General features: G+C 44.8%; 1 protein-coding gene across 1 annotated transcript in view; it reads left to right on the top strand.

Annotated features, from left to right (window-relative positions):
- SLC38A10 (solute carrier family 38 member 10) overlaps positions 1 to 12,822 on the top strand; it is an 85,354-nt gene that overhangs the window by 16,855 nt on the left and 55,677 nt on the right. Inside the window, exons 3-6 of the mRNA XM_079965376.1 lie at positions 417 to 462; positions 3,174 to 3,267; positions 4,831 to 4,974; positions 7,600 to 7,724. Of these exons, the coding sequence (XP_079821502.1) occupies positions 417 to 462; positions 3,174 to 3,267; positions 4,831 to 4,974; positions 7,600 to 7,724 (409 nt within the window). The remainder of the gene's footprint in view (positions 1 to 416; positions 463 to 3,173; positions 3,268 to 4,830; positions 4,975 to 7,599; positions 7,725 to 12,822) is intronic.

Consider the following 12,822-nt stretch of genomic DNA (forward strand, 5'->3'; position numbering starts at 1 on the left):
TTTTGCACTGCAGTAACTTTTTGCCACACAGTCTCTCATGCTCACATATTTTCTTTTTCCGCTCTGACTTTCTTCTTCTAATAGTTGCCATGTGTAACTCCTATTTAGTGCTGTTGAGTTTTTTTGTGGGTGGAGGGGGGAGGGAGGGAAGAACCTGCTTTGAATCTTCCCCCCAAATTTGTTTTTATGTGGCTTCTGATTTGTGAATGGTATGCCAAGGCGTGGGGTGGGGGGCAGTCCCAGAGTGGCTGTGGGGTAGAAGAAAACTAACTCTGAAATACAAAACTAGCAAAGCCCTGCCTCTTGAATAGCCTCTGGTGGCTGTTGTTCCTTTAAAAAAAAATGCCACGTTTTGAACATATGTTTGAATAATTGTGACGGTGATGTGTGTGTTTTCCTCCCCCTTTTCTTTCTAGCCTTCCATGCCTATGGAAAACTTGGGAAAATGCTTGTGGAAACCAGGTAACTTTCTTTTTTGCCCCACTCCCCTCTTCAAAATTCCAGTCTTTGAAATTATCTATATATAGTTTAAATTATCAGTTCTGATCCCTTCAAACCTGGTGTTCCATTTATTGTTTTGGACCTTTGGGTTTTTTTCTGGTTCTCTTGGCTAATTCCAGCCTCTCTCTTAGGGAACCTGACAGTATTTGCTCATATTGGTCCGACCAGTAGGGCAGGGGTGAAGAATCCTCTTCCCCTCCAGATGTTAGCTGAACTTCCAATTCCCATCATCCCTGAAAATTGGCCAGGCTGGCTGAGGCTGGTGGGAATCGGGAGCCCAACAGCTGGAGGGCCACAAATGTCCCACCACTGTACCTGGGATGGGCATTTCTAAGCACAGATTTCCCTTCTCAGACATCTTCCCAGAATTCTGGATTCTCCATCAATAGGTACTCATTGCTTAAGATCCGGATGAATGCCATAATTATTTAGGCAGAAAAGTGGGGAGGGTGTTGTGCACATTTTAAGCTTTGAACAAAACGTTGCAGTGCTCCTGTTGGGTAAAAGTAATTTAAACCCATCTGAATACGCAATTGGCCATTTCAACAACAACATGGTATGTATACAGCTGTTTCCTCGCATTATTGTGGGCGAGACCCTACAGAATTAGAAGTATCCGTTATAATTTTGCTTCCAACTCCCGCAGATTTTATTAGTTAAGGTGGCTGGAGTAAATGGCTTGGTGTTGCAGTCCCAGCATTTTCAAGCTGGAGGTGATGGGGTCCATTTGCTTTGTTAGGAGGGTTGGGCTGCTCACCCCATTACGAATCACATACGATGACTTGGCTTTTCACACAGGGGAGAGCTGCTCAACTCTCCGGCTTTGGTCTATGCAGAGACTTGTCCATTATTCAGTAGGCATGGCTTTTTATCCTGTTTGTGATTGTATCCCCCTCGGTAGAGCCAGGATGTCACTAGATCATATTAGCAAATTAGCTAACAATAATAATGACACAATGCTGCTGTCATTGTTCAGAGGTCTTTGCTGCATCTAACCAAAACTTTTCTCCTATAAAGATAGATGTTGCTCCACTACATCTTTAGCCTTGGTTTGCCCCAGAGTTTAAGCTGTGGAAGAGAAACCTAGGGAAGCCTTCTGACTTGTCTTCTCCTGCAACTGTCGACGTGTGTCCCTAACGCAGTAAAAAGAGGGGCTCTGCAGATAGATCAGGCTGTAATTTGAGCGCTAGTGGCATCACCAAGTTGCTTTTTATGATGGAGGTTCTCAAAGTGGGAATCCGTTGGCGTGCTGGACAGTCATGTGATCCTGGCTGTCTTCCTTATTCCCAGCTGCTAAACTGCTTTGAGAGGTGACTAAAAATATTCTCAGCGCTTCGTTTACCATTGCTTTTCTATGTGAGCAATCTCTGTAATTGCTGGGGGGATGTTATACGATCGGAAATGGGAGGGGAAGTGGTCCGTCCCGCTGAGAAAGGGAACAGGGCACGGGTTCCCAGGATGATCACTTAATTAAAACGCCCAACCTCCTCAGGAAGGGGGTGAAGCCCAGCCCACTCTGTGGAGAGTGGGGCTTCTAGCTTGGTTCCTCCCATCCCCGACTGTGTGTGATGCTACACTCGCTCACACCCTCTGAAAGTGTGTAAGTGAATAATAGTTCCTTTTAAAGCACATTCCCAAAGTAGAGGTTCCATTCCTGGCTCTGGAAAGGCAGTTAAATTAACATGCATGCACCTGGAGGCTTTAACCTCCTCGAGTTGTATCGCTGCTAAGGTGTCTCCTTTATTAGTGTCTCATAAGGCCGACGCCCCGCACCTCCACTATGGCCCTTCCCGTAGCCTGACATTATTTCATAAAACAGTTGCGTGACATGAAAGCAGCTGCACAAAAGAAAAGCGTGCATGCTTTTTGAAATGTCGACCTGCAAATTCTCCATTCTCTTCTGGTGGAGAAAAGTTTGCCATTATGCACAAAGTGTGAAATGGGACTGTTCGGGCTTCACCTGCGCTACTAATCAAAATGTGCCACGTGAGACTGGATTTAGGAAGCGTTTAATTTGGAGCTTATGAAAAGTTAGGGAAGCAGCTTTGGCAATGTGCTCTAGACCATGTGGCTTACATGTAAGATCCTCTGTGACTTTGTTGGGTTCTTTAGAGCAATACTCACCATTAGGATCATGCTATATGTGCAGGTAGGTCTGTTTTTACTACGTAGACTGCTAGCAGTAATGTCAGTGCATTCCGAAACATGGCACTATTATGGCTCACTAATAAATTTGGCCCGTCTGGAGTCCCATCGTGTCTCAGCGGCTGCTTCTTTCACTTTACAGGCCTAGTTCCCCCCTAGGCTGCCTTTCTTAGACTGCGCCTCTGGTGATAGCAGATGTGGACGTCTTCGTTTGGATTAGAAGTTGGTGTCAACCATATTTCTGTCGTTTTGTGTTTGCTCACTGCCTGCGTTAAGGAGCATGAAGCTCAGGCACCTGATATACAGAATCAATGCTTCTCCTGAAGCTGTCCTTTTAGTGAGGTGGTGGGAAATTCACAGCAAAGGTGTCTAGGGCATCAGTAGTGGATGATGTTACTGTTCACAGTGTTTGAGTGCTGATCGCATCTGGAATGCAGCCGTTAGCACATACCTGGCATGTAATAAGGGCTGCATTCCAAGGGAACACTCTGCTTTGGAGTGACCTGCCCATTTTTGTGCTTTTGCAGTATGATTGGACTGATGCTAGGAACCTGCATCGCTTTCTACGTTGTTATTGGAGACTTGGGATCCAACTTCTTTGCCCGGTTGTTCGGGCTCCAGGTAAGCTTGCTTCATATTGACCTTATCACCAGCAATTCAGAACATTTCCCCTTTCCTGTTGTTCTGCGTAAGTTTTTGCTTTTGAATGTGTCCTGCCTGAACAGTATTGTTGTGATGCATCCAAGCATCTTTCCAGCCTGCTGTTTTCAAAGTTAGTAGCAAGCGCTGAAGCCACATAGCACTTTGTCCCATAACAGCCTGATCCAAGGCAAACTTAACTCCCACATATAAGTCCAAGGGTCAGCCCCAAATGGATATTCTGCAAGTGTTCGGTTTCCTGCGTGTTTCCTTTAGTTTAGTAGTAAGACTATCTCTTTCTGTTTATATAGTAGCTACACTTATGTTCAGATCCAGAAACATTTATTGCATTAGTCCATGGACTCCAGTAGAATGGACTTAGGTGTTTGCACCCACCCATCCCCAGTGTTGTACTGTTTTGATTTTCTCATCTTGTTTGTGAAGTGCTTTGACTTGGTAGTGATGTGAAGCAAGACTAGGCAGAGCTGGACCTGTTACACTGATGCTGTCGACAAAAAACCAGGAGATAGCAATGCTAAAGGACCGTAGGGGAAGTCTGTGGCAGACCTGGGGGATCTAGCGCTTTGGAGAACTGAACAATACTTCAGGGCTATAGTGCAAGCCTTAGGATGTACCCAGTTTGTTTGTTAATCTCAAAGCTCCAAAAAGGGATACACAACTGGATTGTGAATTCCCTGGCAAACCGGGTCAAGAAAGTGCAAGCACTGATAGCATATCTGCTGTTTGCCTTTTCGACAGAGGAACAGTTGAATTCCCCTTGGGGAAATAGGGACCAGAGAACAATCCCTAGGGGCAGGGGCAGGCCAGAAAAGCTAAATGGACATTCAGTAGTGTTTTGGCACGTTTTTTATCTGCTCCGGCCTGATGTAGTTAAGCTCTGATTAAGGAGCCGAGAAGTTTAAAAGATGCGTCATAAGCAAAGCCAAATTAGGTATTAAATATTTCTAGGCATTTCCAAACCTCCCGCTACAATAAATACCAAAAAGCTGCTGGTTAATTTTCTGGGTCAGAATTTCCAAGACTTCCATCTCTTCCTTCATTTCCACCCCCCCCTTCCCCTTTCTGCAGCAAGGTTAGTTTTCATTTTATTTGCTGGAAGTACATAAAAGATATTCAAATAGGTTGCGTTCGGATTACCATTTAAAACAGCCAACAAGCTTTCGCTTTTAAAACGGGGCTCGCTAAGAGCTTCGTAGAGCAACAGTGGCACCAAGTGACTATGTAAGTTAATCACAGAACGCCCTGTGGGAAGCTGCTTTTCCTAGCAAGCCGGCCTTTCCTTTCCTTTGCTTTCGGAGTGAATCTTAATCTTGGTGTATTGTGGGTGGGGAAGGCATTAAGTCTTTCTGTGTCTTATATTGTGTGTGTATATGTTGTGCATATAAACCATGTATGCATTGTGTGTGTTATATGTTGTGCATATAAACCATGTATGCATGGTTTATATATAATTTGCTGGGCAGCTGCCCCATTCCCCTAGAGATAATTTGGATGTTCTCGTTGCAACTCTTCCTCATCTTCCAGGTGAGCGGCTGGTTCCGGGTTGTCCTGCTCTTCATCATCTCCCTCTGCATCGTGCTCCCGCTGAGTCTCCAGAGGAACATGATGGCTTCCATACAGTCCTTCAGTGCCATGGCTCTGATCTTCTACACGGTGTTTATGTTTGTGGTCAGTATTAATGACTGGGAGGCTTTTGTTTTCCTCCGTGGCTGGTGGTTAATTCATCTTAGGGAAACCGCAATACAAATTTCAAGTTCCACGGTGTCCCAAGCTTTCCTCGTGGGTGGGCTCTCGGAGGACATTCAAATGGATGCCAGGTCTGCCTGTTGGCAGGAGCTCATAGGCTCGGGGTTTCGATTTGAAAGGCTTTCTGTATTTAATGTTACTGGCACTGCTGGGTAGAGGGCGACCATTACCCGTAACAGAGAGGCCGCTTGCTGTCCTATGTGGCCACAGACTTGGGAATGTGTCTTCTATATACTACTTAATGCTACACATTTTTCCAGGGAGATCATGCCACGTCCCCAGGTTCCAGCGATTCAGCACATTTTATATACCACAGTGCACTATGGGCTCTTAGGCCACACAGACTGCAGAAGAATCCCTTGATTAATTTCCTCGCTTTCTCTCACAGAGTGTATATTATCAGGGTTCGCTTGTTGAGGGTTTGGCGGGCCCTCATGCCCTGAGCCAGTTGTCAAATTCTCCTGAAACAAGCATTCTGCCTCGGCCTCTATACCCACCTCACATCTAATGGCAGTCCTAGGTTTTTCTCACTTCCCCCCACAAACTTTCCAGCCACAGTGCTTCTATTTGGGAGATAAAAACATGTCTTCTTAGGCCACATTCTAGAAATAGCATATAAAGTTGTGCAAACTCTTTAAGATGCTGAATGAAAGCGGCTAGTTTGGTGGCGAGGTGGGGAGCTTGTGGCCCTCTAGATGTTGCTGGACTCAAGCTTCCATCATTCCCAACCATTGGTCAAACCGGCTGGGGCTTATGGGAGCTGGAGTCCCAACTCCATCTGCAAGGCCACTGGTCCCCCATCCCTGGGATACTTGGTACCATGTAACAAAGCTGGTGATGTTCATGTAAAGATGCAAAAATATTCCTGAACTGTTGCAATAAACATAATGCATACACCATGGGTAGGCAAACTAAGGCCCAGGGGCCGGATCTGGCCCAATCGCCTTCTAAATCTGGCCCGCGGACGGTCCATGTTTTTACATGAGTAGAATGTGTCCTTTTATTTAAAAGGCATCCCTGGGTTATTTGTGGGGCCTGCCTGGTGTTTTTTACATTTATCCCCCCCCCAAAAAAAAATATAGTCCGGCCCACCACAAGGTCTGAGGGACAGTGGACCGGCCCCCTGCTGAAAAAGTTTGCTGACCCCTAGCATACACCAGTGCTACTTCACATGGTGCTTTACAAAGTTTCGTAAGTGTGCATGCATGAGTGTGTATTTATCTCTATTTACACACATATATCTCACACACATACGGAGAGAGGTCCCTGCCTTCATGAAGCTTACCTTCTGAAACCGTGAAGAAAGACAACCAAAGCAGGGAGAGAGGCCAGGATAACAAGGGGTAAATGTGACAAATACAGATTGTACATACTTAAATTTGGAACTGGAAATGAGGACTAAAGGGGTTAAACAAAAGCCCTTATAGAAAAGAACGATTCCGAAGGAGGAAAGAGAGATGGCACATGTCTCATGAAGGAGTTCCACACACAGAGAGGGACAGCTAAGGAGAATAGATGGAGTCGTGTTAGAGAGCAGGAGATGTTTTGGAGGCTGATAAAAGATATCATGGGACAAAACCTCGGAGAACTTTAAAGGTGAGGCCAGGAGTTTGTCCTGAATATGGGAAAGGGATGGGATGCCAGTGAAAAGTTTGAGTAGTGTACAAAGCATCCATTTGACAGCAGAATCGGTGGAGAGTAAGTCTCAGTTTTTTTGCCACCCTTTCTGTGTGTAGTAGACCAGTATAAAGTAAGCAGCACATAAGCGGCACACAAAACATAAAAAACCATTCTACATTCTAAATCTTATATTAATAATCCCAAAATTGAGAGAGCTATGTACAAGATCTACTACAGAAGCCACAAACAGAAAACTCATTCAAATTGTGTCCAAAAGGAAGATTCAGTCTTTAAAGGTTCCTTTAGCCAGGCTCCTGTAGATATTCACAAAGGTAAGTTGGATCAAACGGTGATGTCGGTGATGCTACGCACAAGAATTAGACAGGGTGCCGGCGTTTGTCACCTGTTTCGCCCATGAAGAGTCTCGGGCTTCTTCAGTAAATTCTCTCTCACGGTTTTGATATATTTATAAATGAATTTATAAACGAAGTCCATATGTTACATTTCTTCTTAGATTAAGCTATAATATTTAATTTATTTCTTCAGGAAATTCTCCCTCAAGATTTTGGTATATTTACATACATTCAACCTCATATTCTAAGTTCTTACTTGACTTAAGCAATTATTAATTTGCTAAGCAACCCTTTCTGTGTGTGGCACACTGTTAATGTGTGGAACTTATGAGAACTGTAGTTTGGTCACTCACCTTGTGGGGGGGGGGAGGGCAAGGCCTAAGGAGACGGGACACAGCGCAAGGCCTCCCCCAGGAAGGAGGCTCACACTCGCAACCAAACGGGATGCCTGGCCCCTTAATCGTTTTCACGGCGCTCGTCTGGTTGTTGCAATCTGGCTTGCCAGACGTTGGTTTGGGTTTGGCGTCTCTGTTGGTCTAGATTGTAACCTCTCTTTTCTTTTCCTTGGCTGCAGATCGTGCTCTCCGCTTTCAAGCACGGCCTCTTTGGCGGGCAGTGGCTGCAGCGGGTCAGTTACGCACGCTGGGAGGGCATTTTTCGCTGCATTCCTATCTTTGGCATGTCTTTCGCCTGTCAGTCGTAAGTACCAGCAACTTCAGCTGCTTAGAGATTGCAGGGTGGAACGAGTTTTGTTTAAGGGCAAAGGGTCAGGGTGGCCTAGGCGTACGGGATAGATACCATCTGGTCCCCTTGTTTTCATTTTAATCAAAATATTTTACAGCCCACTGAGGTACAGCATCTGACTGGGTTGTGACCCTTTTGTTACCTAGCTGGGAGAAGGGGTTATATTTCACTCTGGAGTCATTGTGCTTAAGAAGCTTCTTGTTCGTAGGAGGCAAATACATCCCCAGTGTAATTTTCCGTTGGCTGTCATGTCTCTTTACTAAGGATGCCACTAACCCCCGTTCTAGATAGGTAACGAGAACTTAAGCGGACACAATTACACCACAGTAGGGCCACCGAAGCCCGCCTAAAATGATTTACGCGTGTGTCTTCATTAGGCATCACAACAATTTCAGCTAAGAATATTTAAGTAAACGGAAACAGATCTTGGGTCAAGTTGACATTGCTGATTATAGGATTCCTGTTGCCCTCTTGGGCTGTGGGCAGGGCTCTGCACATTCTGTTTGTGCAATACACAAAACAAAGGCTAACCCAGAGTTTGGCTTGAGGCTCTTGGCTTTTATTAAAACAGCAGCAGCAACGTGTTTTAAACCTCTTGCTTTGAGAGAAGAGGGTGGAGACTTTGAGTCACTGACATCTGAAGGCTCAGAAACCTCAATAGTCCAAATGGGATCTCTGTTACGTAATGCAACCCCCTCCTGTGGCTTTCCCTGGGCCCCATATTCTGTTTCTTCCTGACTGCAAACTCCTTCTCTCCTCTCATGCCTCCCTCTCTCTCTCTCTTTCCACCCCTCTTTTCTTTCTGCTGCGTATCTCAAAGCCCCAAATCTGTCAATAAAAGCTAATCATGGAAGCAAATGCTGAGCATTGGCACAATCTATCCTGGATGGAAAACTTGTGGGGTTTTTTTTGGTGTAGCACATGCATATCCTTAGTTGTGGGGGTTTGTTGTTGTTGTGACAGATGGAAGCTTTCATCCACAGATGAGTCCCATTTACATTCTGATAGCGTTGTCCTCGCCACCCTCTGATTTGTGGCTTCTCTGAAAAGTGACCCAGCTGAAAACATAGGTGTATGTTCAGCTGGGGACCTGGGATGGGCAGTTAGCATTAGTTTGGCACGGCTGGGCTCTTCACCTTTCCCCCCTGCTTATTATGTCTCTCAGCTAGAACATGCCTCACTCAGTTTTAAGTGTCTCTGCTATAATTGGTGACAGAAGGGTTGATTCATTCTTTTGTAGCTGTACCTAGTTACCACAGCAGGCTTTTCAAAAATCCAAAATTGTCCTCGTTTTTTCTTGTGGCGACCATTCAGTAACCAACCTTCATTTGTTGGGAGTTGGAAACACAGGAAAATTATACGTTCTGGACTAGTATATTCACATATCTATCTAAATATAGATTGCTATACCACCAGTGTGGCAAGCCAAACCGAAAGCTTAAACCTATAATTTTTCCCAAGGGCAAGAATAACACACACTTCTTGGCCCATATGATGTCACATGCGGATGAATCCCAGAGTAGACAGGCTTGCAGTCACTGACCTCTCAATTCACACTCCCCCCTCCCTTTTTTTTTTTTAAGTGACAAGCATAAGACCTGAGTTCCTTCCCTCTAGAGGCGAAAAAGTAACATGCATCGGAATGCTGGTTGCTATGGCTTGCACAAGCCTACTTTCCTTGTGGTGTTGGCTCTTTCTGGCATTGAGGCTTGTCATTGCCAAATTCAAAGAGAAACGTCTTTGCCCCCCGCGAGCGTGCCATATGGTCTAACAGATTGTGCATGGGGCAGGGAGCCAGGAAGCATAGAAATGTAATATTAGCTCTGCTACAGCCTTCCTATGTTGACCTTAGGCTAGTCTCCCCATCACAACAGCTTGTTTGTAATGTGAACAATGGTGGTGTAACCTTTGAGGCAGGGATTTCACACAGAAGCATGGTGGATCCTTGAGTGAACGTCCCAACCCAGGTGGCCGGCACTATTTTTGGGGGTGAGTCTAACACCACTGTCGTTCCTGGTGCAATGGAAGCCAGCACTGTAAGGAAAGGTGAATCAACCTTATTTCTACTCTCACTTTGATGAGTGTTCACCCATAAATCCGTTCTTCTGTTTCCTCATTAATCGGTAAGACAAAAGAAAAAAGAACTGCACAAAAACGTGCATTTAAATACAGTGGTATCTCAGAAGTTGAATGGAATCCGTTCTGGAAGTCCGTTTCATTTCCAAAATGTTTGGAAACCAAGGTGCGGCTTCTTATTGGCTGCAGGAAGCTCCTGTGGGCAATCGGAACCTGCAGCAGACGTTCGGGTTCCAAAAAACATTTGAAAACCGGAACACTGACTTCTGAGTTTGCGGCATTTGGGAGCCAAAATGTTTGACTCACAAGGTGTTCAAGACCCAAGGTACGACTGTATGTATTTCAATACGCGGTTTAAAGTGATATTCTCTCAAAAATATGCATTTTGAAGCATTGGTTCAGCCAAGAACTATGTCAGAACATCCAGGAAACGTGAAATCTGGCGTATGAGTTCTGATCTGCTGAAGTCCAGGGGGTGTTAGTCAGTTCACACTGGAATTTGCAAATGCCAGATTCCTCAAGCATTCCTATGTAGCATAATGGGTGCTGTGTATTTTTAAACGTTTGCTTTTGAAAGACTCTGAACACCCATCTTCACGTTGACCACACTATGCTTCCTTTTCCCTTCTCCATATGCAGGGCACATCCCCATTTCCAGCCGAGTAGACTGGTGGATGGCCATCCATCCTCTGTAAGATGAAATGAGACTCAGATACCCTAACTGTGATCAAATACTCCAGCTGCTTGGCCCCTGAGGCCTCTTTTATTTTGCAGGATTGGGCCCTTTTCTCTGAGCTGTGTCGCTTGCTGTCCGTAATGAACACCCCCCCCCCAAATGCTGCAAATGCACCCTTTCTGTTTTCTACATGCAAGGGATTCCCCCCCCCCTTTTTTTTTTTGGTATGGCAGAGATGAAAATCTGTTAACAAAAGAAACAGCTCTCTCTTCATCAAGAAGGAGCTGCTATTCCTCTGTATCAGGTTCCGGAGCTTCTTGTTTGTGTTCTTTCTCTCCTTGTGTTCATCTTGGGAATAGAGAGATAAATGTAAAGGGCATTTGGTCTAAATATCTTCCTTCCGTCTACCCCGAGGAGTGGCGTTTATGTGATTGCAAGTGATGTGAAGAAACCTAAGCCTGTAGCATACAAAGTGTTTTGTCAGACAAAGGCTTCTTCGCCCTGAATGCCTCGATCCTGGCCTGGCCCTCAGGGTGGGCATTTTACCTCAGAAATAAACTCCGCACACATTTAGGGTGTGCTGCTTGTCGTGTGTGCTGGAGTCCCGAGAGTCAGGGAGGCTTGGTGTATGACGTGCCTTGCTGGTTTAGAGGACTTTTTATAGCTATATCTGGAAAGCCAAAATGTCTTGGGGATGGTTCATGAAGCAGAGGCAGTAAATGACTTTTGATCCTTCTGACTCCAGAATTACTCCCTTAAAATATATAAGATTTTCAGCTCTAGATGAGACCAAAAGTCCCTTTTAGTTCAGCATTTTGTCAACCAGACAGTAGCCTCTGGAGAGTTCGTATGCAGGGCGAGGTGGTGCTGTTTGTTCTGCAGTACTGAGTAATTGTTCTCCAGTACTGTACTGAGTGATCGTAAGGTATGCTGCGTCTGGATGCAGACGTTCAATTTTTGCCCATTGCTACATTGCTTGTAATTCATAGAATGCTTCCCTCCTTCCTGTTGAGCCTCGGATCCAAACTAGATGTGACAAGGGAGATCCATGAACAAGACCTCTTGGGTGTTTTTGTTTGTTTGTTTTTAATTAATAGCATTCATGGAGGACAGGTATTTGAATAGGGGTCATGTTGCTGGTGACGAGTGGTTATAAACCAAGCACTCCCAAACTCGGCCCTCCAGATGTTTTGGGACTACAATTCCCATCATCCCTGACCACTGGTCCTATTGGCTAGGGATGATGGGAGTTGTAGTCCCAAAACATCTGGAGGGCCGGATTTGGGGGTGCCTGTTATAAACCTTTCAGTCTCTGCTCTTTTTTGCCAACTAAAATCCACCCTCCACTCCCCATAGTGCCACCATTTGTAGCAATGAGCAAAGAGCATTGAGAGGCACAGTTTTGTTTTGTTTTTAATAAAAAATACTGAATTTTGCATTTTAATCTTATTGCAACATGTCCAATCATCAAAATTCCCCCACTTCCCTCAACTTCCTCTTCTGGTCCCATCCCCCCATATTAACTCCACCTGCTTGCTTTCATATATCTTCATATGGTATCTCTATATTATAAATTGTTATTGTCTCTTATCCTTCTATTCTCATCTTTATAGTTTTTATACTTATTTTTTGTTAATTGTGTTTACTCAAACCCTGCTAGTGAGTTCAAATCTTTACATTGTTTCTGTTGTATTTACAGAAACAAAGCAAAGAGCATCGGGAGGCACAGTTTTAATTGGAAATTACATTAATTGGAAAGGTTCAAACTCCCACCTCCCACCCCTTCAGTGCCATGGTCCTGAATCGAATCAGCAGGGCCTGTGGTTGCTGTTGACATCACCTGTTCTTTGGATCTCAGTTTGTTGGGAATGGCAAGGCAGAAGATGCCGCTTACAAGTGGCTTCTTGTTGGAGATCGCAAGAACTTCCCTAAGGTTGGATTTTCACGTGCAACTAACACACCTAACATTGGAGTTCCCCCCTACCTTTGCTGTGCTATTCCCCACTCAATATACAAGCATATGTTCAGGGTTGGTTGTATTGACAAGCAACATTTGCATTGTATATAACAGTGGTGGTAATAAAGGTACCCAGATAGATAGCATGACGTTGCCGTTTTCATAAATACTTAAATAGCACTGAACTGTCCAGTCCTCTGAATGATGGGGAGCTACAAAATAAATAAATCAGCTGCTAAGGAGAGCTAAGGATTTCCACACCACCACCCTACTTTCTTGCATGGTAGTTTTCATAAGTGCTTCTATCCTAAATGACCTTCCTATCTACTTCCCCTCTCTTTTTT

The sequence above is a fragment of the Podarcis cretensis genome (assembly GCF_951804945.1).
Source record: "Podarcis cretensis genome assembly, chromosome: 2".
In the NCBI taxonomy this organism is placed as follows: Eukaryota; Metazoa; Chordata; class Lepidosauria; order Squamata; family Lacertidae; genus Podarcis; species Podarcis cretensis.